Genomic DNA, 18,952 nt, shown 5'->3' with positions numbered 1-18,952 from the left:
AATATCTATTCATCCATCCATCAATACATTAACTACCTATCTATCTATACAGTATCTCTCTTTCTATACATTTTATATCTATCTATACATTGTATTTACCTATCTACATATGGTCTCTCTATCGATTTATCTATGGAAAATTGGATATAGAAACATAAATGATTGAACTTTTTCTCTATTGCAAAAAGAGAAATTTACACTACTTTAGCTGCAGAATAAATTGAAAATAAATATTGAAAAACTAACAATGATCGTATAAAATAGTCCTTGTGAGGTTTGGAGATATTGAATTCAAATGACTCAACTGCATTGACTCAAATGCAATTGGTTCAACTGCATCTCTTGAAGAAGTCTCACCCGATCACATTTATGCATGTGCAGACAGATAATGAATTATTAAGAATTTGCGAATCCTCACAGGCGCTGTCCCTGCAGGAAAGAAACCTCTGCTAGATCAATATCTCCTTCACCTAGTGCCACTTGACAAGCACTGGGAAATTGCTGCTGTACAAAATAAAAAAGTCCCAATTTCACTCTAGGTCAAAGCTATTACATTTTCAAAATATCAGGCTCAAAATGCCCAATCCTATCCAGGATTTTCTCTGTATCTCCAGTGTAGGGAATTACAATAAAATTGCAGGTTTACTCACGAGTGGACCTTTCCTTCACTTTTGATGCATTTCAATTTTCAAGATGGTAACTATGGAAACAAAATAAATGTTTACTAGATGATTTGAGGGGGTAATACTGTCTTCACATTTTAGACTCATGTTATAGACTTTGAAAAAGAACAGGTTCATGATATTTTATCCTTATTCTACAGGGCTGTTGAACGCTTGATTCTGATTGGTTGATGAACATTCTAAGGTGTGCAATTATTTTCAGGGAAACGCAAGGCTAAAGTAGTTCCAGGACTTGCCTGCATCACATTTCCAAATCACTTCGCCAAATGATTTGTTATTCCTTTCAAAGGTCTTTACAGCCTAGCCTACAACAGCAAAAGAACCAAAACCCACAACGACACTGACCGAGCAAATACATATAGTAAACAATAGGATAAAAACGACAAATTATTTCCAAGTTTTTTGCTACAAAATTACATTTTATTACACCTTTATTCTTATGGCTTGGTCATTTTAAACCTAAAAAAAAAAAAAAAAAACACTCCTATGCATTTCGGCATATAAGCTTTCGTCAGGGATTCAACAGTTTTCAAACAGGAAGAGACTTTCTCATAAGCTTGAAGTCATTAAAACGTCTCTTTGTTCTTCCTATATAAAACACTTTGCATTCAGAGCATTCCAGTCTATATATAACAAATACAGCTTTACAGCTTATGAAAGGGTTAATGGTAAATTGTTTTTGGGGTACAGCATCACCAAAGGTTTTAGTCTGTAATACATTTGTACAATGATTACAGTGTTGACATTTGTAAGACCATTTGGGCTTAGATCCCAACCACGTTTGTTGACCTTCTGGTTTCAAATGGACTCGGACCAGTTTGTCTCGAATTGTACTTCTCCTGAAAGTAACCAGAGGTGGATCAGGAAACAGCTGGCCAAGCACATCATCACTTTCAATAATATCCCAATTATTTTTTTTATTATTCTTTTAATTTGTTCTGCCTCTGTACTATACATAGCGACAAAAATGGGTCTGTCTTTTTTTGGCTTGGGTGGGTTTTTTAATACAAGTGATGCCCTATATACCTGATATATGCTTTTTGGAGAGTTGTGCTTTTATAACCCCGTTCCTTAAAACGTTACGTAATCTCTTTTTTTGCTTTACACTCAAATGAATTGTCTTGCTCACAAATTCTCCTGACTCTCTGGAATTGCCCATAAGGAACATTTTCCTTCATGGAAGCTTTTAGCATGCAGAATGGTGTTCCTGTCAGTCGGTTTGTCTTTAAAGACAGTTTAGGTCAAGGAAATGAATACAATCTTTACTATATTCCAAAGATAGTTTAATGTTTGGATTAATGTTATTCAAAAAAGTATGGAACTCTTTCAAATCTCCCTCTGACCCAGACCAAATACAAACAAACATCATCAATGAAACGTCCCCACACTGTAAAAAAATCCAACTTGCATTTTGTTTGACAAATTCTGTTTTTAAAGTTTGTTCAACTATTTAACACGAACAAGTTTGTACAACTAATGACCCTAAGTTGAGAAAACTCAAAAATGTCCTGCAGCTCGTTGCCTTAAACTTTTAAGTTTTCTCAACTTTTTTTCTTTTTTCTTTTTTTATTTTTTTACATTGCACCAGACAATGCAATTGAATTATTAGTATTAGTAGGCACTCTTTTCCCGGTTTAAGACAATCTGCTTCCCATTTTCCCAGAAATAGACCTGTGATGGGCTATAACAGGCCCCCATAGCACAACCTTTTTTCTGTTGGAAATTCTTATCCTGGAAGATTAAGATGATATTATTATTCAATGTCCATTCAGTTAACAACAGTAAAAAATCAGTGGGTGGCATTTCCGACTCAGGTCTCCTACTTAAAAAATGTGTCAGAGCTGCCAGACCCTGCGTATGTTCAATGCTAGTGTACAACGCTTCTACATCCATAGTGGCTAGATATATATCAGAGCCTATGTTTTGTAGTTGTGTGACCTTATTCAGAACATCTGTGGTGTCTTGGACAAATGCTGGAATTGAAGGCAAACAAGGTTTAATAAAATAGTCAATGTACTTAGAGACTAGTTCAGTGAGACTGTCATTACCAGAAATAACAGGTCAACCTGGAGGGTTCTCAACACACTTGTGGATTTTGGGTAGCATGTAGAATGATGCCACTCTTGGGGTTTCATTCCACAGAACCGGAGTCAATTATTCCTTACTTAACCTACAGTATATTTACATTTTCAGTAAATTACAGCAGCAGCAAAGCATGTACAGGCCTGCTTCTATTGCCATGATACAATAGTAAACATTTTTAGAGAGATCTTTTTAGTGCAAACTGACATCTGTCCAACACAACAAAACACAAAGTTCCTGAATAGCCCAACATTTAAAGCTGTTATTCAATCGAATCATATCCCAGCGCATTGGTGATTCAAGCCTTCAAAATAACAGTGTAAAATCAAGAAAAGTAATTTGGGCCATCTGTCTGACATGGAGAAAATACAAAAATATATAAAAATCCAGTACTTACCCAACCACTTTTTAAACCAGGGGAAGAGAGTCAGCCAGTTATTAAACTAATTTTTGCAAAAGGCAAAGTTCAGCGAAAGTTTAGCCTACAAAAAAACAAAAAACAACAACAACAACAAAAACATCATGTAAAATGAAAATGGTACTTTATAGGCCAGGCATAACACATTTAGCATTCACTTGTATGCAATATGTTTTTTGTTTTGTTTGTTTGTTTGTGAAAAAGATCAAAGACCTCTGAATCAGAGGTAGAGCAACTCTGGTGAAGCACTTGACAGTATTTTGGAAAGTGATAATACATCCAAGTACAAATGTGTTGTGAATGTTTCTGCTCTTCCGACTTGTAGTCCATACATTTTGCTAAAAGGTTAATGAGCATGTCTGTTGATCGTGCATTATATTGTGATCATATGGCAAATGTTTTAATTTCAAACTTAAGGCAAAAAGCATAGACCATATAGCATAGACTCATACCATCCACAACATCAAAATATAAGCTAGATGAGGGAAAACAGCCAGTCACTTTTTTTTAAAACATACTTTTATTGTATGCATGCCGTCCAGTTGAGAGATAAAGGTGCCTGATTGAATGATTGATGTTAGTGGAATTACAATTATGAAGACAATAAAAAATAAAACATATATATATATCCATACTACATCAATTAAAGCATAATTTTTTTTAAACAATAACAAAGAAAACCAACCCAGAAAAAACAACACTCAATCCCGAAAAAACCTCAAAACATAAACTATTATTCACACTAACAATTATTTCGGTAACACTTTACAATAAGGTCTCATTTGTTAACATTAGTTTATAAAAATACAGCTGTTCATTGTTTGTTCATTTCACAGTCCATTAACTAATGTTAACAAATATAATTTTTGAGTTTAATAATGCATTAGTAAATGTTGAAATTAACATTATCTAAGATTAATAAATGCTGTAAAAGTATTGTTCATTCTTTGTTCATCATGTTAACTAAATTTAACTAATGAAACCTTATTGTAAAGTGTTAACACTCTGTCGAATGTTTTCCTCTGTGTTACAGGAGAAAACAGAGCCATCTTAAATCATATTCATTGTAATTATTATTAAAACATACATTATATATTTTTTTAAATCATTTAAGGTTTGTGCACATGGAACAATCAAAGCAACTGCGATTCCCGAAACCGAAACAACATGAAATGAAATAATGCACAAATATTATTTGTTATCTTAAATGTATTTTTTAAACACTTATTACTTATCGGTACAATGTCAACAACCATTAGTTAAAAGATGCAGTACACCTGAAAATTGTTCAAAGCACACAGTAAAAAAAAAAAAAAAAAATTTTCAAAGACATCATTACAGCAGTTTTCACTAGTTTAACACAAAATACACTCATTTAAACTCAACAAGATGTGCAAAGTACAGAGTATTTGACATACATGATTTATTTCCTGCTTTAAGAACTCACTGTTAGGCAAAATTTTAATTCAAGATTGAAGATCAGTTGAACGTGAATGCTATTTTCATTTGAAATGTGTTGATCTTAAACAAACAAAAAAATAATAATAATAAAAAAAAACTGTAAATGGCATTCAAATATAAATATTCATAAAAACAAATTAAAATGTGATAATAGACTCATGAACACACATCTAAGGTAAACATGTCCTCACATCACTAGTACATTTGCACTAGTTTATACATTATACATGTATACTACATTATAAAAGCATTTATTTTTAACTAGAAATTAGTGAGGTTTACTTATTTGTCTTCTAATTTAAAACAGTTCAGAAATCAGAAATGTGTTAGTTAACGAGTCCCTCATTATTCTCTGTACAAAGTTAAATAGCAAGAAAATTTATCTGGTAACCCTCCACAAATTACTCTTCATAGGCCAAAATATACACAAATATACACAAAAATCTCAGTGATATCTGCAGTACAGATGGCAGCTGCATTGTTTCAGGCAAAGATGATTATTGGACTTAATGAGATGATTGTGAGTTATTCACTAAATGGGCAGAGCAATGTTTTCATGTCTGTAAAATAAAAGCTCTGTACTTTGCTGGAATAGTAATTCATATTCTTGAAATATTTAGACATGAAACAAATGTGGAGATCTGGAAATATGCTGTAGTGTTTTGCGAGGGGTCTGTGGTGTGTTTTCCCTTTCTACATATCATTCTTACTGAATATGTTTAAATTTCAAAATATTGCCCAAATGGGCAATAAATGTAAACGAAAACTAGTTCAGGGTTGAACTTTCTCTCATTCAACAATTGCAACCTGTGCCCCTCCCTCTCTTCCTGGTTCCTCACTGATGAGTGCACTCGTCTGGCTTCTCGTTTTGAGGACCCTTCAATGTGCTCTCATTCTTCTGCTCGACTGCCACCTAAAGGACAACAGAAGCAAGTGCAAGTGAGTAGTTGAGTAGTAGCAAATGCTTGCCACAAGGAGGCAGTCGATTACAAGGCAAGGAATTTGGGAGTAATAACCTAGTGTAAACGGATGGACCTAATCTCAGGCATCACCCATTTCAATCTGGGCCTGACTGACCTCACTGGGGTTCAGACACCTTCTGCCACTGTCCTGCTATGCAGCTATGATGCATTTATCATATACAGCAAGATGCTTCATCAGCAGGTTTCGCTGTCATTCCTATACGGAGGTTACAGGCAGAGTTTTACATCTTGTTCCTGCCGCCCTGCTGTTTGTTGCGCACCTCTGCTCAGTGATGAATCACTCCCTGTGGCTGCTGAACAGTAATAGGAACAGATGTTTGTAGAAAACAGCTCCAGCCACCTTAATGACATGTTCGGAATGCAGTAGGGAAAACAAGCTCTGGCAGCTGACACAGCAGGTTGCTTGAGGGTGACAACTTATCTTTCAGTGGTTTTGTCACAAGAGTACTTGACATTTAGCTCAGACCCGTCCCAAAGGGCTTGAACATCACCACTAAATAACCAGATTAAATTACCCGTTTCCTAAAGTGTGATTTTGAGGGTAAGGACAGGTGTATAACATCTAACAAGGTATAAACATAGCTGTAATCACTGCGCTAACACATATTTAGTGGAGAGTGGGGTAAGATGTGCCAACCTTTAATCTAGCAAATGTGCTAGATGTGACATTACACAGTATTTAGAAAGAACCAATCATATATAAATATCTGTGATTTGGGCATTTTTAAGTTATGTTATGTATAAAAATACATAGTTATTAATATAAAGAATCAGTATAAAATATTACAAATAATATAACTAATACACTAATATTAATTCATACATTTTATTTATAATATTTCAATCTTTTTCGTGGATGGTTAATGAAAATCTGGAGCAAAATAAGACATTGAATTGTGCATTAATAAATCACTTTATGTTTATATTTTTATTTAAAAATGTATTCAATTCGTATTATATTTATACTGATTCAAAGTGGCAATGTGTACCCCTAAGGTGTGAAAAGTGTTGTTAGTTTGACCTCATTGCTCCTTGCCTAGAGGACAACTTAAGTAAAAGGTTGCACAGCTTTCTCCACCTTCACTATTCCTACACACACACACGCGCACACACACACACACACACACACACACACACACACACACACACACACACACACACACACACACACACACACACACACACACACACACACACACACACACACTACCTGATAGGAGTAATGTGATTTGTAGGTGATCCATTTCTTGAAGTCAGTTCTGTCCCCCACGGACAGAGAGCGAACGGTGGCTTTGGACGCAGAAGCAGAGGGCATGTCAAACTCAACCTCTACCAGGCACTCAAACTTAGGAGGCACCTCCCAATCTGAGCCCAGCTCCAGACGACAGAAGAACGTATGAGGATGTCCCAGTGCTATAAAAAATACATTCCACAACCATATTAATGTAATTTATAAAATATTAAAGCTCCAGTAGGTAGCTTTTGTAAACAAATATTTGTTAAAACTCTCATTATGTCATGTTCTACTATCTCAAAGTAGAATATGAGACAGATAATCTGTGAAAAAAATCAAGCTCCTCTGGCTCCTCCCTGTGGTCCTACTGCCATTTGCAGAAATACACCGCTCCCGGTCAGAAACAACCAATCAGAGCCAGGAGGAATGTCTTAGCAGTGTCAATCACGCTCGTGTACGCACTGATCGCCCCTCTCTTGCACAGCGCGAGCGCGTACCGTCGTTAGTGACTCTCCTGTTCAAACTCGTTAATCCAAATGAACGAATCTTTTTCGGAGTCAGTTCGTTCATTCAACGAACGAATGACTCGAAAAAAGATTTGTTCATTTGGATGAACGAATTCGAATAGGACCACGATTGTGCATCACAGAACAGAGCAAGGCGAGCATTTGTGCTTATAAAACTTAAAGTTTTTTATTTATTTTTGAAATGACCGATCGTTTCGCTAGATAAGACCCTTATTCATCGTCTGGTATCGTTTAAAACCCTTTGAAGCTGCGCTGAAACTGTCATTTGGTCCTAGAAACGTTTGTGTCCTATTGAAGTCCATTATATGGAGAAAAAGCATGGAATGTTTTCATCCAAAAACTTAATTTCTTTTCGACTGAAGAAAGAAAGACATGGACATCTTGGATGACATGGGGGTGAGTAAATTATCAGTAAAAGTTTTTTTTTAAAGTGAACTAATCCTTTAACGTTATCTTAGTAGCTATAACTTATAGAAAGAGTGCAACATTATAAAGTTACATGTATTGCAAAATACATAATGATTTGAGGACCAAGTTTGTAGTCAAAGTATGGGCAGGCCATAGTCAATGTAAAGCATATTGTTGATGTTTCGTCCCTATTAGTGAATGGTTTCATAACTGTTTATAATCCGCCGTCATCGGTGGTCCTGCTTACTAGCCTGCGCGTTCACGGCAGGCTCCGCTGTGGGGGAGGAGCTGTGGAGGGAGGGCTGTAGCGTAGCAGAGAGCAAGGGGGTCGGACCTGTAAGTTGTGCTTGTTCAAATTTTCAGGCTAAGTCAACATTTTCTCAAAACTCCCTACTGCAGCTTTAAGGCAAATAATTAATGAATGGAAATAACTATAGTACATGGCGTTTTAGATGAAGGACCTGAGCTGCGTAATGTATAATTTATCATTAGCACAGAACTGGCCTTGATTCTACTAAAATGACCTGAAGATAACTCAAGAAATGACAGGTGTGCCAGACTTGATGTCATTGAGGCCAAACAGATTTGGTTTATGTTCATCTTGATGGCGACACGTATTTGAAAATGCAAAAAATGATAATATTCACTGAAACTTAAACCTAAACATATCCTTTAAAATTGCTCTTGTAAAGCTATTGCACAGCTTCAGAAGGCTATAGCTCAAGAGTCATATGAACTACTTTTATGATACTTATATAGTGTTTTTGTCCTTTTAGGAGCCTGACAGACATTCTTCAAAATACCTCCTTTTGTGGTCTATAAAAAATCATGTCATGTGGGTTTGAAAGGACACGAGGGCGAGTAAATTAACTTTACAAAAAAAAAATAATCTTTGAAACATTACTTCAGAGAACAGAGAGAGAAAGAATTGCACTGAATTGTAAAGCTCAATGATGTTAAGACAGTGAGTCTGGGAATTAACAGATAATGACAGCTTGAGCTTTGTCTAACCAATCAGATTCATACAGGGGGAGGGGATCCCTGCTGATGTACTATTGAAAAGCCTAAAGCACTGGCCATTGACAGAAAAAAATACCAGCACTGGTCACAATGCAAATGCTATGACAACAGAAAATCAACAAAAAGGATAAAAGATTATTTCTACACCACTGCACTTGCTTTGAGAGTCAATACTGCATTAGAGGCATGGCTTGTTACTGCAGCATTGTGATTTGGGGGTTTGTGAGGATTTATTCAGCAGCATCTAAACATAAAAATCCTTAATCTACTACCTATACTAATATTCTCATCATGACAATAGAGAAAAACACACTAAAATAAGAGTAGTGTTCTCAAATATTGGCATAATTTCATAATCTTTCATACAGAGCAATGGCAAAAATCATTACACAGTGACAAAATTGTTGGTTCATTTATTGACTTGATTGATCTAACTTGCATCTAATGAAATACAGTAGCTAGATAAAACAAAAAAGCTCTAAGAAAGCTTTGATATTGCATTAGAGTAACAGAGGAGAACAAGATCAGTTTAACTAGAAATGTAGAGAGTGCATCATGGCTATTCTACGCTAATGCTCTAACAATTTTGATTTTTAGGTAAATAAATTGACAAAAACAACAACAACAAAACAGGGAAGAGCATGAGTACTCTCAGTGGCTGCAATTGATTCATTATGAAAATACAATAATTGTGTGACTTCTCAACTACTTTTTTAACTTCAAAACAACCGAGGATATCTTCCTGCGTTCAAAACTTTTTCAAGGGCCAAGATAATTCCTGTTGTCACACCATTTGACACCATAGCTACCTCAAACTCAGACCTAAGTTCTCACCTGAGTTTTTGTCTGGTAGGCGACTGATCCTCCACACCACAGACCTAAAGGCCTGTTCGTATTTAGCCGCGCCGATCGTGACCCTCATGGCTGGTTCGGACCCTGATGTGCTGGTTGAACCAAAGCTGGCTCCTTTATTGAATCGAGCCTTCAGGGACTTTTCTCCCGTCACACTCTCCCGCATAAAATTCTTAGCCCAAATTTCTGGTATGGGGTAACGGATAGCAACGTTCTCGCAAGGTATTAAAGTTAAAGGATCCCGATTGGATGAGAACCCCGATGACATCACCAGCCAGGACTGAACCTCCACTTCCGCACCCCTGACGCAAGCGACAGTTCTAAGGGTGAAGGGAAGGGATTTTTCTGCGAAAGCAGTGCGGAAACACAGTAGTTCAAAGCGACGACCAACCGGTGGACTAAACGTAATGGCACGGGACTCTGTGAACTCCAACTGGTCTGCACACTCATGCAGTCGACAATCCTGCAGTTGAATCCAACGTGATGTTGTGTTGGGAATTATGTCATGCCGAGAAACCACCTCTTTACCTTTGACCTGGACATCATTTAGGCCGATACTACAAGGTGGAGATCCATTCAAGAATGCTAGCATGTTCACTCGGCTCAAAACTAGCTGCTCCAAGATGCGACCGTCCCCTTTGGACAGAATCCCATAAAAGTTATCTCTCACCTCCACATGGACCTCCTCGTCAGTGTAAGTCGATGGCCAGTTGAGACCTTCTTGATCCACTGAGAGTCCTACAAGCCTCTCCTGCAGAGCATGACGAAAGCTCAAGAAGTCCTGGTAGTTTGTGGTCCCTAGTTTCACCACTTGCTCTCTTACGGGCAAATGAACCACAGTGACCTTGGGCTGGATCTTCCTCTTCTCCTTGTAAACCACATTGTCTAAACTGATCGTATGAACCCGGCCGTTCTCGTCGTAGTTCTGGAGCTTGGGTTCAGATATCTCATGCTGGGAGTTTAGCTGGAACTCTTTGAAGGGCTTTTCTAGCCCTTTCTCATAGAAAAGTTGCAGCTTGCCACTGTTTGTCAATCTGACAAATATTGGTCCCCAGTGACGTGAGGACATGATGTTCTTCTTCTCAGGGATGCGCAGGAGCATGGGCCAGCCTTCCTGAGGAGTCATGTGGTCTGGTTTATAGGTGGAATCATCTGAGCAAACTTCATCCACCGAATCATCTGGTAGTGTAGGACTACCGTTATGGTCAGGGTCAGAGATATGTATATTCTTGAGTTGATCCAGACCATCCACAGGAAAGCCTGGTGGGACACTATCTTTTCCAATTGCAGAGTCCTTCTGAGCTGAAAAAAGCAAAATAGATTCCTTTTTGATATCATCATCTTGATACTCAAAGAATGGTGAGCTGAAGCTGGACATATTCAGTGCCTCTGGACATAAGCCAATGCCTTGGGACGTTTTCAGGTCTGTTTTTTCAAAAAAGGCACTGAAAGGGTTAATAGGAGAAGGTTGTAGGTTGGAGAACTCATCATCGAGGAAAGGGTTCTTCTTGTTATAAGGGACACTGTTGTTCGATAGTGTGTTATCAAAGGCAAAGATGGAATTGGTGTCATTAGGGGTCAAGTCCAGTATGTGTCTCTCTGTCATCTGACAAAAAATGGAAGAGGAAATCAAGTTGCTGTTGGCATCCTGTAGTGGAGAATTGTTGAGATTATCCAGTTTTATATTAGAAGGTCTTCCTGGAGACTGGATGTCCTCATCATCATCAAAAGTAACCCAACTGGTAAAGTGGTTGGAGGTGACGTATGAATGGCCATTAGCGTGTTGGTTATTTGCTGTCCAGTTGAATGAATCCATGGTTATTTCTTCATCCTCTTGGCACACAGAAGAATCTATCAATAAATAAAGAAGACAGAGCTGTTTTAACACTTTCAGATAAAATTTGAGCTCTCTGACATTTAATAATAAATACTTTTATAACAGAAGCATTCTCTCACAGGAATCAACACAAATGAAAGCATATGTCATATTTATGAGAGGCAGACAAAATGCTATAAACAAGAAAATGGATGACCTACTTGGTGTTTCCACTGCCCTTTTTTCTGAAACCTATTTCTGAAAAGTCACACTGGTTTGGACTATTTAGGGTCTAAATAAAGAAAAAAGCTGTAAAGAAAGACATTTCCACTAACAGAACACAGACAGCTTCTAATCAAATACGATTCACAAGCACTTATACATACAATCACTCTCTTTTCACATGCTACGCATTAATTTCAATACAGATGTATTAATATTTCATAACAAGAGGTGTAAGTGACTTTATGAAAAAAATATTTTTTTATTCTGAGAGTTGTGGATTTTTTTGCACTAGGAAAAAAAAATATTTATAGTTACACCAAGATCACAGAGGATAGTGGCTACACGTACCACGAGAGCTTGAATTACTTTTTGAAATTCCTCTACTTAGCTGTGAATAATTTGACTGTTTACCACATTATAGACATTCTTACTGTTAGATTTTTTTTTACCCTAATCCACAATTATTTAATAATTTATTGTAACTCCATGCAACAGTTTTGCCTTCATTTTGACTCAGTAAGTACGATTACATGCACTTCAAAAGATTGATTTCACACTAAAACAGTCTTTTTTTGTTTAAATGTCATGTAAACAAGTTCAATTTAAAAAAGGAGACACTGATTATAAATGTACCTTAGGCAAATATGCATAAATAAGAGTGATACCAAAAATTATCATCCATTCATTAATGAATCCTTCTGCTCCTTGGTACTTTAAAATCAAGCTCAAACTCGTGTCTGTTCCAGTTCTCCAATGCCAAATTAGAGAGAGAAAGAGTCTTTACCTGTTGCTAGGCACCAGCATTCCCCACCTCAGACCTACTTTCTCTGCCAATGCAACAAAGCACTCAGTGAATGGTCTGTCTCACAGGCTCAAAACTGGCATGACTGCACAATGCAATGAGAGCATATGCACTCCCAGACTTTGACACATGCAAATTCACAAACAACAATGATATGATCGGAAATAGAATTATAGACCAAATCAAAAGCCACAAACAACCCTTTTTATGATCTGTAATAGAATTATAGAGCAAAATCCATAAACAGCTAATAATGTGTACTTGAATTGTTCAGGCTACCTTTTCCCAGTCTCTTAAAACATTTACTATTTAATGTGAGAGAGAGTGTGCGCTATGGCTTGTGGCTTTGCTAATCTTCTCATATTAGTTCAACAGGGTTTATCACACTACAAATCTACTCAACTGAAACGGTTTCTATAACAGAAAGTAATAAAAGACTACAATACACAACATGTGCACACACAGAAGCGACCACAGACATAAAGAGACTTCAAGACTCAGATCTTATCAGCCCTGGAGGAAGGAGGTTAAAAGATTATCCCAACTCAGAAAAAAAATGATTCCTGTGAATGCAATGCCCCGAAAACATAAATACTTATGAACAGAATCTGCACACCTTCAAAGCAAGTTTGTTCGTGTTCTTACATGAACTACATCAAATCAGCCAGAGGGTGAGATACAAATTGTAACCATCAAAAAAAAGGTTCAAGGTCCAAACAAGTTCAAGTTAAATTCACACAAAAAAAATAAATAAATTGACAATAGTAGCAATATTTTTTCTTCCAACAAAGCTGCAGTTTAATCGCATAACACATGTATACACTGCAAAATTTGTTTTCTTATTCAGCATATTTTTTCTAGTAAAATAAAAATAATAATACTTTAAACATCCTTAAAACATCCTTAAAATATGACCAATTTGCTTAAGAAAAACTGCTTAAGTTCCTTTCTGAGAATATGTCCAATTTTTGTTTGTTTTTACACCATTCTGGCTTTTTGTTTTTTACTTGATACTTATAACAAGAACAACAGTATCTACAAACTTGCTTCTCAAGTTAAATAATTTGCAGTCTTGAGTTTCCATTCTACTGAGAAAATCATAAAAAAAGCAAAATCCTGTTGCTAAGCATCAACTTACTGGTATTTCTTCAAACTTTTAGCTCTAAGTTAAACTCAGCATGGATAGAGTGCTGATCCTGAGGCTGTATAAGCTATGCCAAGTGGGATTACAACAAATGCTCGCAGACCGCTTCTTATTTTTTTTTAAACTACACAAACTTAAATCTTAAAGTACAGAATTGAAAGATGAATGCATGCTTAATCAGCAATAAAAGATGCCCATGTTATATGTTTCTTAAAAGAGGAAGGAAGAATGGTGAAAATCAAAACTCCTATCGCATCAATGTTGATCCAGAAGCAATTATAAGCCAAAGTCAGCCAAAACATTTATACAAACACTCTGTGCAAAGCCTGCCACAAAGCAACAGTGCAGAGAAAGAGACTCACCAGTACAGCAGTCAAGACTCCAGGTGCTAAAGAGAGAATACAGATGGGACACCGATTGTGAGACTTTACTACGGCACCAAGCAGTAAGAAGCAGGTCACATGACCTCCTCTGTCCATGGAGTGCCCGCACAGACATGTAGATGCCTGTTGATCTGCCTGCCTCCCTCTTAAGAGGAGTCTGAAGTTTTTGACAGGTAGCTGTCTTTGCAGAAACTCTGCCACACCTCAACACAGAAATGCAGTCTTTAAAAATACGACTGGTGGGAAACAAGGTCAGAAAGTTGCCCGCGCTTAGCTCTCTCGTGTTTGTCTGTAACCATGTCCGTGAAAATCCAGATTTTGTGTCATATAAAAGAGAAGACATTATGTGGAAATGTGATGCAGAAACTGACTCATCAATAACATGATGGTGTGCGACAAACCACTATTTTTATACAGCTATAAAATGTGCAAGTCAAACGGCATCTGACTGCAAACTAAGACTTGAGACACATGGGTGACAGCTTGTGTTTACACTGACGTCTTGATCTGCTTTGAGATCGCTCAATCCTTTCCTACAGCACTGAGCTACTGACCTTTATTTTGCTGGTTTTACTGCAGAATTTACTACACCTACACCCTTTTAAACTGATTACTTTTCACATCAAATGCATATATTGATCTCAAGACTGGCACTCTTACTGTAATATTTAATTTGAAATGCCCATTTCAAACCCTCAAACTATTTATTTCAAACAAGTGAGAAAAATCCTGCTTCCCATGATGTATCCCATTTGAAACTCGCCAAACTATGCTGGTGAGAAGCAGGCAGATCTTTCCTATAATGTGAAACCGAGTGATAGCTGCAGGTGTGAGTCACAGGAGGCATGTTTTGCGAGGACATTTGCAGGGGTCAAAGGTCAAAGACGGTGAGAGAGCGTGCAAAATTCCCAGCAGGATGTGCTCTTAAACAAGCTGTTGCTCTACTCTATAACCTCTACTGATCTGAGATTACAGTTTACTTCTGCTGTTCCCTGTAGAGATTTGTAAACTGACGACAATGTCCTTCTGTGTGGGCTGGATATGACAAAACCACATACAAACATGCTCTTTCTCTTCCTCTCTTGAGCGCACACACCCAATGCATCTCTATGAACAACACTATTCTTATGTACCACCGGAAATGGAATAAGAAGGAAATGAAAATGTGCATTGTATATCCTTTATACACTGCACGTCCCAACAGAAAGCTTTCATAAAGACCTGCCTTGTTGCATAAATATTCATATTCACTCGTGTCCGATAGTCTCTCCACTTACAATGACACATTCATAGCTAACTATGAATAATGAATAAAAGCTGTACATCACACACAAAGAACCCCTCTAAAGAAAACGTTTGGCATATAGTGCTTAAAGTACACACAACACAAGGCAAGAACGTTCACTAGAAAAATAAAATTGAGATGTGCAATGTGTACAAACAGTGAAAGCAGGTTAAACAATTACAGCGGACTATGTACACAAATAATCAGCAATTACAAGCAAATTTACTCTTAATTCAGATGTAAATAAACAATCATGGACAAACACCCATGGGTCACATGGTGAAAGGAAAACAAACAGAGCAACACCCTGCTGCCAAGATTTCAACATAGTGAGAGCAGGAGCAAAGGCCTCCAGGTAGGTCTAATGGTGTCTCTCATAGACAGGCCATATGGAAAATCCAAAACTCCCAAATACTTCTACAAAGACTTGATGATTGCTATTACTATTGCAAATGTTTAATGAGCATGTAGATTATTTGTACTACAGGCATGAATGACACCTCAAATCTTCAGATTTGTTGAGTACAGGTATGCCGACATCTGGCCGATACAACGGATGAAAAAAAAAAAAAAAAATCCCATGGAGCAACCCAAGTCATATCAAGAGACCAGAGACAAGCATTAATTGAGTAACAGAAAGCAACATCCAAGCAACCTCTCAGAACACCTTTTTTTCTACTCACATATTCTTCAGAAAAAAAGTACAAAAGTAGTGAGATTATTATTTAGATTATTATAGATAGATTATTATATACAGATTATTCATTCCGTTATGCAACTATCCAAAGTGACTTAAAGTAGACTTACACTACCATTTAAAGTTTAGTGTCAGTAAGAATTTGTTAATGTTTTTGAAAGAACTCTGTTGTTTAACAAGGCCATATTTATTTGATCAAAAATACAGTAAAACTGTGAAATATTCTCTATGTTTAATGTAATTTATTCCTGTGATGACAAAAGAAATCTTTTTTGACATAATAAATGTCTTTACTGTAACTTTTGATCAATTTAACACATTTTTGCTGACTAAAAAGTTTAATTTCTTTTTAAAAACCATACTGACCCCAAACTTTTGAATTGTATAGTGTACATTCTTACAAATAAAATTCTTCGTAAAATTCTTCCTAGCCACTTTTTTTTTTAACTTTAGAAAAAAAAGTGAAGATTATTTATGTATTCTTTTTTAAAGAATGTTCAAATCGTTTTATCCTAAAACTCTAGTGCAGCTTGTCGTAATTACACAGTTGACTATTTAGTGTAACATCTGCTTTAACTAACACTCAATATCATGCACTGCCATTCACTTCTCCCTGAAGTGAAAATTCTGTTGCAGTGACTTCATCTTCCCTCAGTCTGAGAAATGAAGCATGCTGCATTTTAATAAATAAAACCGTCTTAAGCACCTCACCCTCTCCTGTCTCCATAGAAACCCTGGTCTGAGTGAGCTATTGCTGGAGGGCTGAGACGAGAGGCCTGAGATGGATCGTGTAGGAGCGCTAACCGCTCCACCGCAAATTACCTGTGAGAGAGAGAGCGTCCTGCCTCAAATCAGCACAGCGTTCCTTCAAAGCCACCATCACTCACACGAGAGGAGCGTCTGAGGAGCAGCTGTCATAGACTGCGAGAATTTATTTGTCCCGATTCCTTCATCATTTACTCCTAAACCTGCCGTCTTTTCATTCCGCCTGCGTTCCTGGATGCGACCCTGGAGGCTGTGCTGAGCAATGGAAGGGATTTATTGATGGATAATTCAGTGTGTGAAGCATTTCCTGTGCGATTCTCACTTCCTTATGTCTTCTCACGAGGGAACAGACTTTAATTACTGTTTGAGGCGTTGGGTGAATATAAAACCGCCACTTGCAGACGTTTGGATGATGAGAGTTACCCATTTATTAACTAGTATAGACTGTGTGTGGGGTACTCACTTGGAGAGTGAGGACAGGAGGGTGTTTGACTGGGTGGCTCTTCGGTGGTAAGGGAGGGCAGGTCACAGGAAGACGCCCCCATGCTCACGGAGCTCTGCTCCTCTGATTGGCTGCTCTCTGAAGGGGGAACGGTACTCCAGAAACTGGCTGAAGAGCAAATGCTATGTCTGGGAGCTGTAATAAAACAGAAATATCTTTATAGAGATAAACATTTGTGGTACATACTCATAAAATAAACAAGCAAAATTCTGGATTTAAAAATAAATAGTTCACCCAAAAATATGGAAATCGCTTATGTTCTCACGGCTGCATTTACTGATCCAAATGCAGTAAAATCTTGTGAAATATGATTACTTACCATTTAAAATAATTGTGTTCTATTTTAATATATATTTTAAATGCAATTCATTACTGTGATGGAAAAGCTTTTTCAGCACCATTACTCCAGTCTTCAGTATCACATGATCCTTCAGAAAGCATTCTAATATGCTGATTTGCAGCTCAAGTAACATTTCTTTATTATTATCAATGTTGAAAACAGTTGTGCTGCTATTTTTTTTTTGACACTGTGATACGTTTTCTAAGATTCTTAAAATTCAACAGTATTTATTTTAAATAGAATTTTTTGAAATAGAAAAAAGTCTTTACTGTCACTTTTGATCAATTTAAAGCATCCTTGCTAAATAAAATAATTTCTTTAAAAACAAAATTATAGAAAATAAAAAAACTTTTTATTGGTAGTATAGATAATTGTTTCTATAATTTATTTGAATTTCATTCCATTTTAATTTCCTTAAATTACTTTCCTTAAACTATTTCTTTTCAACCTGAAATTCAAGACAATTTTACCTCCTATTTGTAATGGTAGAATTTGATTCAAATTCAGAAATTGAATTGGAATACAAAGGCATTGTCATTTTTAATTGTGGATGGTGCACAACCCTTGTATGTGTATGTGCAAATAAATGTGCGTTGCTAATGAACAGGTGTTATCATTGAATTAGGACAAGAGACTATTAAATATTCACAGTGGGGAAAAGTACTTTAGTAAAAGGATTAAACATCAAGGGTGAGGTGAGATAGCACAGCATACTGATGTGTATCAGCCTCGTAAAACAATTGAATCAATCTACTCAAAGATTTTAATTAGAACTGCTGTAATAGCTATTAGAGGACACATTTTTTTATGTTATGAATTACTATGTAGATAGAGTAATGCTTTCAAACAACAATGGTTCTAAATTCAGGTTGGAGTAAATATATAAAGTCAGATGACACACTTCCAGTTCTTTCAATACATGTAGGCAACTTCGATGCTTAATCAAACAATTGGGATTCAGAAACATGGCAAGCAGGATGTGTACACTGCCTAGCAACAAATCCAACCATACAGGGATTTATTCCCTTTCAATGGATTTTCCCCTGGAGCTCAATTAAAAGAGTTCACAAAAGTAGTTCTTTAAAACTTGTATGGCCTACCTACAGCATAAAGAATAACTTGTCAATGTTATAAAAATTTAAACATTTGGGGACATGGGTTGAAATGGATAAAAAATGGATATAATGTAAATGTTTTTCTTTATTACACAAGAAAAAAACATCAGAGAAGTGGTTTGAAGCAATGAACTGACATCATCTGACTGATTATCACAGTGACAAAGACAAAAAAGATGATGTGTAATATGATTATGATGATGATAATAA

The 18,952-nt window shown here is 36.6% G+C and overlaps 1 protein-coding gene across 15 annotated transcripts in view; it reads right to left on the bottom strand.

Moving 5' to 3' along the window:
- Positions 1–3,684: 3,684 nt before the first annotated feature.
- The window catches only part of ston2 (stonin 2), a 34,661-nt gene continuing 19,393 nt past the window's right edge, over positions 3,685–18,952 (bottom strand). For 2 of the 15 annotated variants that reach the window (XR_013206625.1, XR_013206627.1), the window contains exons 4-8: positions 17,249–17,422; positions 9,651–11,519; positions 6,838–7,040; positions 4,188–5,557; positions 3,685–3,946 (exon numbers count right to left, since the gene is read on the bottom strand). Coding sequence is in view for 11 of the 15 variants with exons in the window: in XM_077239193.1 (XP_077095308.1) it covers positions 6,650–6,705; positions 6,771–7,040; positions 9,651–11,519; positions 14,018–14,381 (2,559 nt within the window). In the remaining 4 variants the exon portion in view is untranslated. Of the gene's footprint in view, positions 5,558–6,506; positions 6,706–6,770; positions 7,041–9,650; positions 11,520–11,705; positions 11,777–13,649; positions 15,218–16,842; positions 16,858–17,248; positions 17,423–18,952 lie in introns of those variants that run through there. The other 13 variants (XM_077239192.1, XM_077239196.1, XR_013206626.1 and 10 more) reach the window with 12 other exon arrangements.

The sequence above is a fragment of the Siphateles boraxobius genome, unplaced genomic scaffold, assembly GCF_051911475.1.
Source record: "Siphateles boraxobius isolate OS27281-9 unplaced genomic scaffold, OSU_SipBor_1 22, whole genome shotgun sequence".
NCBI lineage: Eukaryota > Metazoa > Chordata > Actinopteri > Cypriniformes > Leuciscidae > Siphateles > Siphateles boraxobius.
The sequence above is the reverse complement of the archived record's forward strand: the minus strand, read 5'-3'. Positions and strand labels throughout refer to the sequence as shown.